The following is a 16,255-nucleotide window of genomic DNA, read 5'->3' as shown; positions in this document are numbered from 1 at the left end:
ATAATTTTGACCAAGAAAAGCCTATGGATTTGACCAACTAACAAATAGATTTAAAGTGTCAAGAGAAGGTTAAACTGTGATAAAGCTATGGGTTCAGTATGACTGTAGGTCAACATGTCTCTGCATGATGGGTAATGTTTTAGCTGGTGAGACTCTCAAGTGTAGCTGTGTCTCATCACCATAATGACTGAAAGAGGTGTTGGATGTAACACTTGACCACTACCCTGAAACACTCAAAGACAAAAAAGTGCAAGCAATCGGACTGGACTGAACCACGGGACAGAGGGGCAGAGTTGCACTGACAGCTTGGCACTTTTATTTGTTGAGTGTTTCTCCAGATAGGACTATTAATCAATGTGTGTTCTTCCAAGAGTTCTAGGAAAGAATGGTGGCTAAATGTTGGAAAGTTGGTTATTAGTAGGAGTAAGTATGCACCTACGACTTGCAATATGGCCACTAACGCAGTGTAAAGTCCAGAAAAGTTCTTAATAAATTAGTCCCTTGCTCAACCCTTGGTAGCGAGCAGTCAGAACTAACTTACAAGACAGGACTGTAAAGCATTTAAAAGCACCAGTACATTGAAGAAGTAATACATCAAGCACAATAAAAATCCTACACAAATTTATAAACATGGGTTATATTTTTATGAACAAATAGACACCAAAACAACAAAAATCAAATGTAGGGAACCAGAGATATGGATATATAAAGAATTTACACTTTCTACTGCTTAAAACCTAGAGCACGGGGGGCGCATCCAAGATGGTGGCTGAGTCAGCTGCATCTCTCGGAGCTCCACCGGCCACTTTCTAAAGAAGGATAGAATCTGCAGTGACTGGGAGCTCCAGCAATGCATTTGGTGCCCCCTGCTTCATATGGCATCTACCCTCACAGTTTAGGGTGATTGGAAGCCACCGGGCGACTGACGAATCCCAGAGTCCAGCAGAGGCGGTGTGACTGGACAGGAGGCAGCGGACATGGCATGCAGTGGCCCACCAGTAGGACCGTCATGGTAGGAGCACTCCCCCACATGTTTAGGGGTATTGTATATACGTTGGAGTTAAACAAGGGCAAAAGAGAAGTTGGTGATCAGCATCTGGTCCTGCGATGTCGTCCACCTGTTGTAGCGGCTTGAGTAACCGGACATGTTCCTTGCGACTATCAACTTCGGAGGGCGTATTCACAGGTTTCTTCCTGGATGGAACACCGGGAATCAGAGCCAGCAGCTGCTGGGCCCGGGACGGCAAAGTAGCCCGTGAACCAGGTTGGAAAGTAGGCATTTCTGTAAGGGACTGGGCATCTTCAAGATTGCGAACCATATGAACCTTGTCCTGCCAAACAAATTGAAGGTAGAAGGGTGATCCCATTTACGTCTGAAGTTGTTCTGAAGAAGAAAGTCCGCAAGCAGTCAAAGGGCCTTCTTTTGATGTAGAGTAAGCGCAGAGCAGTCTTGATATAGCCACAACCTATGGCCCTCAAAGTCAATGACCATCTTGATGCATGCCGCAGTCATAATGGCCTCCTTCTGGCAGTAGTGGTGTAGGCAAGTGAGTATCTCCTGAGGTTAACCTAGTGCAGTGGCTGGGTCACCAGATTGGTGGGTGCGATCAAGAACAATCTCCTGGTCCCTGACCCACATGTCTGAAGAGACAGACAACAAAATCCTTGAGGTTACCTGAAACTGCCTGCAGGGGTATGCCCTTAAAGCGTATATTTGAGCGCTGGGACCTTTTTTCAAGGTCTTCAAGTTGAAAGCGTAGCTCCAGATTATGGCCCAATAGCTCCAGTAGTTCACGAAGATGGACGTTCAACTATTCCTAGCGAGTGTCCTGTCTTTGTTCTAAAGAGTTCATCCTCTGGCCCATATCCTTCACATCATGGTGCATGTCCATAATTTCTGTGGCTATGTCCTGTTTGAGTCGCAAAAAAGGACAAGGAAACCCAACTCTCTAAGGAACCTGGGTGGGTAAATTATTGTCAAACAGTGGTTCCTGTGGAATAATGAAATCAATATAGATAATAAGGTGTACAATCGCAATGGAAGTGTTAAAATGATGTCAGAGGGCCAAGACACAACATACACATATGGTTTTAGTTTGATACAACATATTTTATATTTTACAAACAAAATACTATATACAATGAAAAAGAAAAACGTACGCAATGTCCCCAGTGAGAAACAGCAACTTAAAATATTGGTGACATAATTGTGACAGTATTTTCCAAGGTATTCAAAAAAGTTGACCATTTAGCAGCTCAATACATAATATACCGCAGCTATATACAATAATACGCAATATTAATGGTTCGCTTTCTTTTGTCGTCGACGACGTTTTGACCCTATGCATGATCTAGGGTCTTATCAGGACCTATGGATTTAGGGACATCTAAGAAAAGAAAAAAATAATAAAATAAGCATATGGCCCATGTACCGGCACAAATGCGACCAATTGGATAAAAGGTCATAAAATCAAAAAGTACCTGAGGGGTAGAATACGCAGCCGCGTGAGGTGTACGTGCCAACAGTGGGTGAAGGAGAAAAAGGAAAACGAGATACTCACACGGACACCCAGCCGGGTACTGATTATGTGAGAAGAAAAACAAAGAGAAGAATATTAGGTATAGGGACGGCAGCAAGATGGTAGAGGTGCTGTAAGGGCTATCTGAACTAATAATACATAATACGGAAACCTTACGCCAAGTGAGAGTGAAGGCTGGCTGTGATCCTCAAAGCGGGGAGTGCCATTACCCATGGGACTAGGCAGGGCTGTCCTCAATCGCCCCTGCTCTTCGCTCTGTATATGGAGCCCTTTGTAGAATGAATCGGTGGCAACCCCCAAATTACGGGCACCCGAATGGGAGGCAGAGAACATAAAATTTTGCCCTGGCTTCCAAAGATTCATAGGTCAGCACAAGTCTATAGCTCCCCGGTGGTGCGAGCTGCTGTTGGGGCTTGGGATAGAGTACAATTGAAACATGCCCGTTTACTCCCCTGTCCCCACAAACACCAATAAAAGGCAATCCAGATTTCCCTCTAACTATAAAGGGGCCTGCATTTGCAGCCTGGCAGGAGACTAACTGCAAGCAAGTAGGAGATCTTTTCGATGTAGATGGCCTTATGCACTTCCCCACGCTTCAGCTTTTGGTCTCCCTGACACAGCGCTCTGGCAATACATGGCAGTCTGTCATTGGGTGATGCAGCCTTGACTTTGTCCACATGCTATCCGGGTGCTCCCACCAATTGAGAAGTGGCTTCTCACTCGATCTTCCGACAAGAAGATCCTATCCAACATATACAATTTTCTTCTGACTCCTCAAAGTCCTTTGAAATTTGCTATGCGAGCCAGATAAGAGGGGGAGTGTGGGTGGACTTTCATTGATCAGGAGTGGAATGACATTTTGCACTGTGCTTGAGACTCAGCTTTCAACAACACTGAATATTGCCCACTACTGGTTTTTTACCCCAACGAGGATCGCAGTGTGGGATTTGAGCAATGATGGAAATTGTTGGCGCCAGTCTGGCTGTCGGGCCCCCTTACACACCTTTTAAGGCAGTGGAATCCTTCTGGGGAGGCGTACTGGAGGTGGTGAACACTATATTCAATAATTATATCCCTCGATTTCCTAGCTATATACTTCTGGGTCTTCCCAATCCAATACCATATCCACTGAAATTGTGTAGAGGCTGGGCGATTGCCCTGACACTGGGAGCTGCTAAACAGATTCTTCTCTCTAAATGGGGTACGCAGATCATACTAACACACTTAGATTGGCTACAAAAAGTTTTGGGAGCTATTGGAAATGGAGAGTCGCAACACATAACCTCCCCCTATTTGACAAAATGTGGCAACCATGCATTCAATACCTCCCGGAGGAATACCTCAATCTGTCCTGTCCGCACTATTTGCAAATTCTTCGATTACCCTCAACAAGCGACCCTTCCACTTAACTGTTGCCTGTGTGACAGCTACTTCACTCATCTCTGTTGGAAAGTATCCTGAATGGTATTGTCCCTCTTTCTATGCCTAGAACTCTTGTTCTTCCTTCCTATGATACATATATGCCTTACAGTTAAGTGTAACACCACTGGCCGGTGGATGTAGGTGGGCTGATATTGTATCTCACACCTTTTCAATTAATAATAATAAAAAAGACCTAAAACCTAAAAGCCTATAGTGCTACTTTGGGACATCTGGTCGACTTGACCGGGATAACGTCAAAGTTTGAGGGCGACCGCGATGGGGCCCTAGTCGGATACGTTCAGTGGGTGCCTTGGTCACTTAGAAACGTTTCTGGAGCACTTTTTTCTTCCCACGTGGGGCAAGGCACTTCGTCAGGGTGGATTTGGTGCGGGTTCACTGGCTTGAGTTTCTGCGAGGCCCCGGTCAAATCATGGAAGTCTAGAGCTTCGGAGCTTTCAGAGGAAGGAACCTGAAATCCGGGTTGCGGTTGAGGGTGGCCGGCTTGACTCTCGACTTCGGGGCAGTCACATTATTGAGCTTTTTCACAAAAGTTCTCAAACCTTCTCCTAAGTCCTGGAAGTCCCTCCAAAAGGTTTCCTTGTAGGTTCAAAGTGTCCAAAACACCAATCCAAAGGTCTGGAATCTCCTAGATGGTCTCTGGAATGTCTGGACTACAATCCCCACAATGCATCTGCCCAAATCCTTAAATGACTCCTGGACTCACTCCAGACGGGGTACTCTTGGTGGAGGTGGTACAAGTGGGCTCTCTTAAATTGTAGCCTGCAGGGAGTTGACTCCTTAATCCTGAAGAAAGGTGTAGTCCTTAGGACTGTAGTTCCAGATGGTGCAGCAGGTACAGTCACTCAGAGTGCAATCCTTTGTCTGCAGGTCCAGATTCCAGCAGGCCAGTCCTTCTTCTCCTTGTAGTTTCAGGCATGAGGTCTGAGAGGGTATGCAGCTCTCACATATTTATTCAGTGTTCTGGGCCTACAAGCATGGGGGTCCAATGAGATCCCCGGTGCCACCCAAAAGCATGGCAACTTCCTCCAAAGTGTGCTATCATCTTGTACCACAAAGCACTGCAATTCCAAAATCCAACATGGATGAATTCTCTCCAGAGGAGTGAGCTGGCTAAACCAACCCACAGCGTGCCTTATTTTTATTAGCTCCCCTCCTACTGACCTCTTCAAATTCCTGTCCCAAGCCTGCCATCTGGCTGGGGCACAGGATGTGGGGGTAAGTAGGCCTGGCATTTCTTTACTGTCCTCCTTTCTTTGAAGCCCATGTTTTTTTACCCATCTTCGTGCCTGGCCTGGTCTATGCCACTGCAGAACTCCCACTATCAGATAAACCTCTGCTCCAGCCAGGCCACGTATCACAAAATCAAAGCAGCCTGACTAAGCCTGTTAGAGCTGACCAATCAGGGAAAACTGGTAGAAGGATGGATTTTGGCTCACATAAAAGAACGTCTTATAACTTATTGTCTGTATTAGTTATGACAACTTCAACAGTGGTGAGTTGTTGAATTCATCAATAACAATCGTTTAAGTCCTTGAATGACATGTTTCTCCTTTCCTAGCAATAGTTATACTTAAATAAACATTGCAATGTTAGCCTATGGAGCCGAGTACCTACATAAATGGGCAGTTTTTCCCTCACCAGTGCATATAAAACATCTTTTATAAGGTGCCTGCTTATAGTTACATGACCCCCCTACCCCTGGGCCACCTAGGGGAGAACTTGGAATGCCTAAAAATATGTAAATATAAGGTAGATTATCACTTTTAAAGTGCCCATAACTCCAAGTCAAATGTGCATACAATTTACTTTTAGACAGTCTGCAAAGCAAGGCTACCTTTAGAATGACTGCAGGCATACAACAGTGCACGCATGCAACTGCAGGAAATCTGCTGGGCCTTATCAGATATTTGGGATTTATAGTTTGAACCGCTGGACCTATTATGTACTAGGGAGATATAGGGTCTGTCAGTGCTAATTGTATTTAGACCAAATAACTATAACTAAACTACCCGACAAGGCAGGGCTGCCTTTGGACGTGACAGTGGGCTGACAGCAGCACAGACCTGCAAGTGCATGAAATCTGCTGGGCCTCTAAACGTCCATGCCCTATTATATGTTAGGGACTTATAGGTAGTTTGAAACCCCTAGCCCTACTATCTACTGGGGACTTACAGGGGTCTGTCTTGGCCAATGCAATCATACCCAAGAACCATATTCTTTTAACACAGAGCAAAGGCCCTGGGTCTCATTAGCAGAGACAAGGGCACAGTCAGCATCCGAAAACCAATGTCTAGTGGTAAAAATGGGGACAAAAAGTGGGGGGACACTGCAAAATGGTCCTGATTTCTCACACTAACCATGTCACATATAGTAAAGGGAGCAATACAAAAGGGGATGATGGACGGAGCGTTTGAGCAAATCAAACACTCACCCCCAGTCAACTGATCTGGGTTTAATCCATCACCATTCTTTAGCCCACTCAGCCACCCCAGTTCAGACATGGCCATATGCAAATCAGTCTGACCCTGTGCCTCATGGGAACAATCCAGCCCGAACTGCCAAGCCATGTCTTCCCTGGACCGGAAACAAGCATCCTGGGACCGGTTTCGGATTCATAATCCTCATCAGCCAGGTTATCTTGAATCCAGTGGCCAAGTGAGCAAGGGACTCACGTCTGAGCATACCCTGCCACACTTAGGGCGAACAAAGCGATACAAAAGGGGATGATGGACGGAGCGTTTGAGCAAATCAAACACTCACCCCCAGTCAACTGATCTGGGTTTAATCCATCACCATTCTTTAGCCCACTCAGTTCAGACATGGCCATATGCAAATCAGTCTGACCCTGTGCCTCATGGGAACAGTCCAGCCCGAACTGCCAAGCCATGTCTTCCCTGGACCGGAAACAAGCATCCTGGGACCGGTTTCGGATTCATAATCCTCATCAGCCAGGCTATCATGAATCCAGTGAGCAAGGGACTCACGTCTGAGCATACCCTGCCACACTTAGGGCGAACAAAGCGATACAAAAGGGGATGATGGACGGAGCGTTTGAGCAAATCAAACACTCACCCCCAGTCAACTGATCTGGGTTTAATCCATCACCATTCTTTAGCCCACTCAGCCACCCCAGTTCAGACATGGCCATATGCAAATCAGTCTGACCCTGTGCCTCATGGGAACAGTCCAGCCCGAACTGCCAAGCCCTGTCTTCCCTGGACCGGAAACAAGCATCCTGGGACCGGTTTCGGATTCATAATCCTCATCAGCCAGGCTATCTTGAATCCAGTGGCCAAGTGAGCAAGGGACTCACGTCTGAGCATACCCTGCCTTACTTAGGGCGAACAAACTGATACAAAAGGGGATGATGGACGGAGCGTTTGAGCAAATCAAACACTCACCCCCAGTCAACTGATCTGGGTTTAATCCTTCACCATTCTTTAGCCCACTCAGTTCAGACATGGCCATATGCAAATCAGTCTGACCCTGTGCCTCATGGGAACAGTCCAGCCCGAACTGCCAAGCCATGTCTTCCCTGGACCGGAAACAAGCATCCTGGGACCGGTTTCGGATTCATAATCCTCATCAGCCAGGCTTTCTTGAATCCAGTGGCCAAGTGAGCAAGGGACTCTCGTCTGAGCATACCCTGCCACACTTAGGGCGAACAAAGCGATACAAAAGGGGATGATGGACGGAGCGTTTGAGCAAATCAAACACTCACCCCCAGTCAACTGATCTGGGTTTAATCCATCACCATTCTTTAGCCCACTCAGCCACCCCAGTTCAGACATGGCCATATGCAAATCAGTCTGACCCTGTGCCTCATGGGAACAGTCCAGCCCGAACTGCCAAGCCCTGTCTTCCCTGGACCGGAAACAAGCATCCTGGGACCGGTTTCGGATTCATAATCCTCATCAGCCAGGCTATCTTGAATCCAGTGGCCAAGTGAGCAAGGGACTCACGTCTGAGCATACCCTGCCTTACTTAGGGCGAACAAACTGATACAAAAGGGGATGATGGACGGAGCGTTTGAGCAAATCAAACACTCACCCCCAGTCAACTGATCTGGGTTTAATCCATCATATAGTAAAGGGGCCAAATATAGCAAGAAGGCAACATTCTCCGGCTTCCAGAATGGGTGAAACATTGCTGTTTGTAATGCAGCTGCCTCTTTGCTCCAACATGATCTAAATCCCAAATGAAAGTCATCAACATGTTTATTCTCAGCAATAAGTTGTTTCATCTGCAATGCAACACAATTTTCCAAGGCTTTAGGTAGGAAGGGAAGCAAAGTGGTGTAGGGCTTCTGGCTCTGCACTACCCTTTTCTACAAAGGGGTAATATGCCCTAATTTATAGACAAACCATGAAATCTTCTTGTCAAAGAGAGGTGCCAATCAGTTTGGTCAGGTAGGGTGTTATGGTGGTTTGGATGTCTTTAACAGTAGCCAGAATAAAATCTCAAAAGCTCATCAGAGACCTTGACCCCCTGATGCAGCACCCAACAAGGAGGACCAATGCCGTGCCCACCCATGTCCAGGTCCTGTGCTGCCTGCACCTCCTGGCCTCCGGAAGCTTCCAGGGGATAGTAGCATATGCAGGGGGGATCTCCCAGAGCACACTGTCACGCTGCCTACGGTGTTTCCTTGACGCCATGCTGACCCGGATACACCACTACATAACCTTCCCAACCACCCAACAGGACTTAAATCAAACAAAGCTTGCCTTCTGTAACATTGAGCAATTTCCCCATGTAATTGGATGCATTGACTGTACCCACATCCACATCTGCCCACCCACTGAGACAGAGAGACAGAGTAAATGTACCGGAACCGCAAGTCCTACCACTCACTGAACATCCAGATGGTCTGCAATGCAAAGACAATCATCACTGACATAGTTGCCCAATACCCGGGGAGCACGCATGATTCCTTTATCTTCCGGCACAGTGGCATACACACCCGCTTGGCCAGGGGTGACTATGGCAAAGGACACCTCCTAGGTAAGTACACATGCCCACATACAGTACGTCGAGACCATGTAACTGGGCATAACAGGCACTGACCCTCTGCTCCTTTCATTTAGGTGACAGCGCCTACGGCCTCCGTGAGTACCTCCTCACCCCATACCTCAACCCTGCCACACCACAGGAACGGCGTTACAATGCTGCACACATTCGCACTAGAAATTGCATTGAACGGACATTTGGGCTGGTAAAGAGCCGATTCCGCATCCTACATAAAACTGGTGGGGCCCTCAAATACCAGCCTGAGGTCTTCTGCCGCATCGTGGCCGTGTGTGCCATACTCCACAATATTGCTACCAAGCGGAGGATACCTGTGGAGATCTCTGGCAGTGAGTCGGATTGGGACAACCGCCCACCTGCACATGTGCATCATGCACGCGGGGAGAATCATGCAGAAGGACACAGGCGCCGCAACCAAATCACAATGAACTATTTCTAGTGCACCCATACCCCTCACACAACACTGCACTCATGCATGCCAAATGAAATAATGACATGAGTCGGATTTACGTTTGAAATAAATTCTTATTGTTTTTTGTACAAAAATATTTCTTTACATTTTTTTTCACAATACATGACAACTGTATTTCCTCATACAGCCCCATGATAGCGAAGCAGGCATGCTTGTCATATCAGCATGGTACTGCTGCTAGAGTACATACAATCACTGGCGCCTCCGGCCGGACGCACCCAGTCGCCTTTCCACATCCTCCTCGCCAGTTTCGGCCCGTGATGCTGCACTGGGCCTGGTGCTGCGGCGGCGTTCGGTTACCACCGGCACAGACAGGCTGCTGAGACTGGATGTGCCCTCACTGGCATCATCTCCCCCTCCCCCCCCCCTTTGCATGGCCATGGCCACACGCCTGCTGATTCTGGACAGCGGTTGTGAACTGTTCCAACGCCCTGGCAGCATTGCACCATCTGAATTTGCATCGCCAGGGACCGGCGTGAAAGTTGGGAGGTCGCATTACCAATCAGGTGGTTTGATCTTGTGTATGCTGACAGCCGGGTCAGCAGCTGGCGGTGGCGGCGGCGGGTGATGCCCTGCTGTGACACCATGATTTGCTATTCTCCCTGACAGCAGCCGTCAGCACCTGCACGCTTTCCGTGAGCTGGCTCACGTTGCACGCTGTCTTATAAAGCTGCAACTGCATGGCTGCCATGTGCCGTGCCTGCTTTTGGTGGACAGCTAGCATCCGGCGTTCTATACCTAGCCCTGGATCTTGGACATGTTCCCCCCTGCCAGCGCGTGTTGCCACGTTGCGCTGCTGCTTCATCAGTCCGCTGGACTCCGAACGCACAGTGGCTGTGCGCCGTGTCTGCCTCCTGGGTGGTGGTGTGTCCTGTACCACTGCCATGGGTGTCACATGGGGTGGTTGCTGTCCTCCTTTGGCTGCAGGGGTGGCCCTGTCCGCATGGGGAGTTGGTGGTACTGGTGCTGGTGGTTGTGATGGTCCAGGTCGTGGGGCAGGATGACCCTCTCCCTGGGTGTCCTCAGGGTTCTCCTCAATTTGGAGTGCCTCGCTGTCTGGGCTGGGTTGTTCTGCGGCACCTGTAATGTAAATGGGTGCATGATTAATGATATGTATCTTGCACATGGGATGTTGCAACATGCATGCAGGCTTGCATTCCCTGACTGGCTTTAGGGATATGTTTCACTTGACAGGTCTGGCTATCAGGGAACTATTGTCACACTACAGGTCCCACAATGCAATATGGCATTTCAGATGTGCATGGCCTGCATTACTGGGGTTATCAAATGGCTAGCTCTGGAGGCATGGGCATTGTTAGGGGACGGGGTCGCAGTTGCATGGCACTTACCTTGGGATTGTTGGGTGAGTCGGGAGGTGTCCAGCCGGGTGACCCCCACGTAGGCTGCAGGGTTGATTGTGTCCTCCACCAGGTCTTCAAGTGGAGTGTTGGGCACAACTGTGGGGTCTCCTCCTCCCGTGGCATGTTGCTCCCCCAGCCTCTCTGCAATGCGCTCTCTGGCACGACATCTGAGGTTGTACCACCTCTTCTTCAGCTCATCAATGGAGCGCTGGGTCACTCCAACAGAGTTCACCTTGGACCGGATGCGCTGCCATATGTGCCTCTTGTCTGCTTCAGGCACCTTCCGGGATTCCTTGCCAAACAGCCTGTCATGATCCTTGCTTACACCCTCGATGAGGAACTCCAACTCCTGCTCAGAAAATTTGATTTTGCGTTTTCTGCCAGGTGCACTGCTTCCTGGGACATTCTGGTTTAGTGAGTGTGTCCTGTTGTGGTGCTGCAGGGTGTGTCTGGTGGAGCTCTGTGCTGTGATTCTTCTACTCTCAGGCTGTGTGTTCAGAATGAGTGTGGGAACTGCCTACTTCCTGGTTGTGATGTCATCATTGTGCTCGAAATGCGACTTCCCGTTTTTGCGATCTCGCAATTAGCGAGATCGCAATTTGCGATTTCGGTAATTGCAAAATCGCAATTTCAACATGGGAAACAGGCGATTCTGCGAATTTTGTACGATTTAGAGAAAATCGCAATCAGCAATTGCGGCCGACTGCGATTTGCTTTTTTTATTTGCTTTTCTTGATGCATCCCATTCTGCGAATTTTAAATTGCGATTCGGTATTTTTCGCTATTTAGAATTCGCAGAATCTGGGCTTGATGCATCGGGGGGGTGGTTTGATCCTAACCAGGCCAGCATACACACATATATAATCCAGTTCTGGGAATAGAACAGGATTTCAAAAGCTCTAAAGAAGTTCTTTGTGAATGAGATGCGACAAAACAAAACGGATGCAGGTGAAACAAAACGGATGCAGTTCAGAGTCTTTCACCGACTTGAAATTTACAAAACATGTTTTTTGAAAGGCCCATGTTGTGTAAATACTTCAGTGGTGCAAAATACTTGGAGCAAACAGATTTTGTCCCAGTTCATGTGGCACAAAATATTTACACAATATGAAGGTAACGAATTGTGAAACTACAATTAAAAAAGCACTTGCAAAGCCAATGGGCTGGGATTTCTATGCTAGTGCATGTAACGAAAGATGTGTTTGTGTAAGCATTAGCAACGAGGAGTCAACATAGGAAGAGGCATGGAGATGTATTTGGTTGCTGAGGCGTTACAAAGCATGCACTTCACTGGAGCTGGAAGGATACACTGAACAGCCAATAGCAATACGTGTGAAAGAAATACACCACTGGACTGAGCTGATCAAGAAAAGTAGTGAATAAAAGGAGCTCATCCAAAGACCACTATATTAATATTGGAAACAATAGGTCTTCTTATACAGCTGTGCTGCCAAGACCAGCCAGAAAAATATAAGACACCTATTTCCTAATGATATCATTACACTTGTGAAGTCGTTTTTTTAAACGTAAACCTAGTTCTAAAATATGGGCTTCTTTTTTGTGGTAGCCGAAAAGCAAATTAATTTTGCCTTGCAAATTTTGTTTTGGCCAATTACACTTCTGGAGAACTCCTTGCAACAAAACAGATTTATTTTCTGTAAAAAAAAGTGAAAACCCGACTTGGTGTACTTCGCTTATTGTACTGGAAATTAGCGCCTTAGCTGCGGCCGTTATTTCGGCACAGTGCTGGGCGTTCCAAAGAGTGGGCGGGGCCGCGTTGGCTGTTGAACGTTCGCAGCACTAGCCAGGTAGTGCTCCGAACATTCAGCGGCCGACGGCAGCAGCTATGAGGTTAAGGCTGCTAAATTGTAGTATGCAGAGGTGTTCTCCCATGAGTACAACTCTGTAATTTTTGCAGTTTTGAATACTTCACAGTTTCTTCAACACCCTAATGAATAGTGGAATGGAAATCTCCTAGTTTATTACAGTTTTAGCCTTTTTTGAAAAAACTTTAAAGAAAAATCTTTTGTACTATCTTTCTTGTTAATGTAACTTGATTTTTCAGCAAGTGTATTCAGATTTTTCCCTTTTGCAATAAGAGCAAGCTTTAATATCAATAGAAAAATAAATTTCTGTCATTATTTTTACAATCGCGTAAAACTTAACTATGGAACATATCCAGTTTGCTTCTTTCAGCGTTTTTCATGCAGTAAAATATGTCCTTAAACTTAACGGTTCATCGCTGTGATTGTCTATCTCTGTATTAAACAAATTGCACCTTCTGACTTTTCTCTAGAAACTGCATCGGACAAAACTTCGCCATGAACGAGATGAAAGTGGCTGTGGCGCTGACCATGCTCCGATTCAAGCTTTCTCCAGATGAAAGTAAACCTCCCATCAAAGTCCCTCAGCTCATCCTCCGCTCCAAGAATGGGATTCACCTGAAGCTGGAGAAAGTGCAATAACAAGGACTCTAAAAATCTCACATGATCTTCAGACATGAGTTCTGTGTATAAGGAAGTTGTTCCAGAACCCTCACCAGGGGCCAATTCAGAAAAGCATTTATGAGTATGGGAAGTAATACTAGAGGAATATTCTTTAACATATGTTTGACATGCCTTTGGGAATTGGCCCTGAAACGTCCAGCTCCTATTGCTAAAAGTACACCAGGGCACAGACCCTTCTATTTGTACTGATTGTAGGTGAATATTCCCTGAATATTCCCATTTTAGTGCCTCTTTGGATGTTTGCAACCTTTTCACAAAGGCATGCACTACAGGATAACTACTTTACATACTACAAAAAGCCTTTGTAGGCCCTGATATCACTATGTAGCTGGGGGTGCTGGTTGTGGTGTTTGTGCAAAATAGAAGACTGCACATTTCTAGCCTAACATATCTAACTAACTAAGCCAACACTGTGGTTAATGAACCACTCTGTGCCCTACGTTTTAAACTGGTCTTGAAGGTTGAGTGTTCAATCTCTTCTGTAATACAGAGCGTGATATCAATCAAGGAAGCAGAGTTTATAGCATGCCATCACATTGTAGTTGCACTCAAAGGTCTACTGAAGGATACAGACATACCTAGCCACCTGTATACTGATGACACTCAACTTTAGGTAGGGTTTGGGTGTACGAACCATGGAGGTGGAGAGAATATAGCCCCCCTCCCAGATTTCAGAGTGGGAGAGACATTTGAGTAATATCCCCCCAATATTCTGTAGTGAAAACTGAAGAGTAAACAATGGCAGAGAGAATGTCTCTTTGAAGCCATGCCTTACATCTCCTAAGACTCCTTGAAGAGCTGAAACCTGGGGAGCAAACTTTGTGGGGACTCTGTGAACTTTTTGTTTGGTTAATTATTCAATTATTATCATTGAGATGTTCATCATCTCCTGCCAGCAAAGTAAGGTAAAGGATAAGATGCTACTTTATGTAACTGCAGCTTTCCTGGATTGAGAAAGAAGTATGGTTTTAGGAGCGGCTCAACACTTCAATGACTGCATTTAAATAATAAGCAAGAAAAGAAGAGGTATTGGAGCCACCACAGAGTTTGATCCTTTAGTTACAGCTAATCAATGAGACACTTGCGAAGAGCAGCATGAATGCAGCCAGCTATGCTCTGTCACAGTGTTTTCTCTTCAATGTCTGTTCAAACATTCCAAAGAGAAAAGAACACCTTATTACTACTCGCATGCATATCTATGTGTATAGTCTCAGTTTGAGATAGGGTGGAATAGGTGTATTTGTTTAACCCCCATACACTAACCCTAACTGCACAACACTATTTGAAGAACTACACTCAGAGCACTGGCCTTTATCATTAAATAGATGAGAGAATGAAGTAACACTACAGTTTCTTAACTGCACAATATGCACTTCTGGACTCAAATTCCATCTTCCCCACTTGACCAAATGTGTTCTCTATGACAATTCGCTTTACTTCATCATGAATCATTTTCCTTAGCCATCGAGTTTGAGAGTACATTAAAGTAATTCAGAACAGGAGCTGCACACCACAGAAGCCTCACCTATATATGGTTAACACAAATTAGAACATTGGAATGTTGGGAGCTCCATTGAAAACAATGGAGTGCTCTGGGCTTATAATGGCTGGTATAAGCCTGGAGCTCCAACATTCCAATGTTTCTTTGTTCACAGCTCTGGCTGTGAACAAAGGCTTCAAGGAGCCTGAGGGGATTCCAAATCGCTCGCGCTCCCATAAGGCTTGTTTTTTTTTTGTTAGAACATTCTGCCCTCTGGTGGCAGAATGTTCTAATAGCCTTATAGCCCTTCGTAGCTGGGCTATACCGGCTATTAAAGTCCCTCTCCCTTGTTTAACGCTGGAGAGGGCCTTTAATAGCCGGTATAGCCATCTACGGCGGGCTATAAGGCTATAATAATGGTGTTCGTTCTTAATAACAACATAGGCTACATAAATAGAGAACATGACAAACTGGCACATTTTGGCTAACTTGTGGCAATGTTTCCAGGGTATAGAGGTATTCTTGAATGTTTTATTATCACTCTCTATAAATGACATCCAATTCAGTGACATAAATGTATGTATTTAATTGACACACTGAAAAATGTTTTTTTTAGAATCACTCATACCATATTTGTTGCCTGGTTTACATCTTTTATTTTTTGTATTTTATTATTGAACATTTTATTAGTCATAGATGTAAATCATACAGGGCATATGAGTACATACATATTGAATGATAACGGACAATGTATAATCTTGTACATCCAAAAATACTTCAGGAAAAGAAAAAATAGAGAGAAGGGAAGGAAAGGGACAAAATCCAGGGGGAGAAAACAAGCAACAGCCCCAACATAGGGGGGAAACCAGTATGGCAGCTGAAAGCCCATGGATCAACAAGCAAAGTACAGTGCCGTATTACAAAATTTATGTCAATGTAGACATTAGGGGGAGCAGCAGCATATTCAACAAGGTTTGTTATTACCCAGAAGGGCCCACCATCGTGGCTACAGGGATCGTCGGGCCATACCGGTCAACTGTAAAAACATGCAGTAGAACTTAGTGTAACCCTAAGGCTCAATTGTATTCACATCTAATGGGTCTTGTATGCAAATCCAATTCTGAAAGGGAGCCCAAATGTCCCAGGGTCAAGAGGCCATCAGCATCAGCTCCCAGAATGTATTGAGTTGTTCCTGGCAGTGTGTAACATCTGTAATCCAAGACTGGACCTTCAGGACCTCTGCCCTCCCCAAGGTCATGGCCACACGTCTCTTCGCTAACAGTAGCAAAATTGCAAGTAAGCGCCTAATATCAGGTGGGATGTCTTTCGTGTACCCTAAGATTCCCAGGAGCAGTGACGGCTCCAACAGCGACTCGAGTATTCCGCTAACTGAAGCAAAAATGTCTATCCAACATCGTGCTATCTTG

At 46.0% G+C, this 16,255-nt stretch overlaps 1 protein-coding gene across 1 annotated transcript in view; it reads left to right on the top strand.

Moving 5' to 3' along the window:
• The window catches only part of LOC144800036 (cytochrome P450 4B1-like), a 121,485-nt gene extending 106,593 nt beyond the window's left edge, over positions 1-14,892 (top strand). Inside the window, exon 12 of the mRNA XM_078671649.1 lies at positions 13,138-14,892. Within this exon, the coding sequence (XP_078527775.1) occupies positions 13,138-13,306 (169 nt within the window). The 3' untranslated portion in view covers positions 13,307-14,892. The remainder of the gene's footprint in view (positions 1-13,137) is intronic.
• Positions 14,893-16,255: the final 1,363 nt, after the last annotated feature.

This window comes from Lissotriton helveticus, chromosome 1_2 (genome assembly GCF_964261635.1).
Source record: "Lissotriton helveticus chromosome 1_2, aLisHel1.1, whole genome shotgun sequence".
NCBI lineage: Eukaryota > Metazoa > Chordata > Amphibia > Caudata > Salamandridae > Lissotriton > Lissotriton helveticus.
The sequence above is the reverse complement of the archived record's forward strand: the minus strand, read 5'-3'. Positions and strand labels throughout refer to the sequence as shown.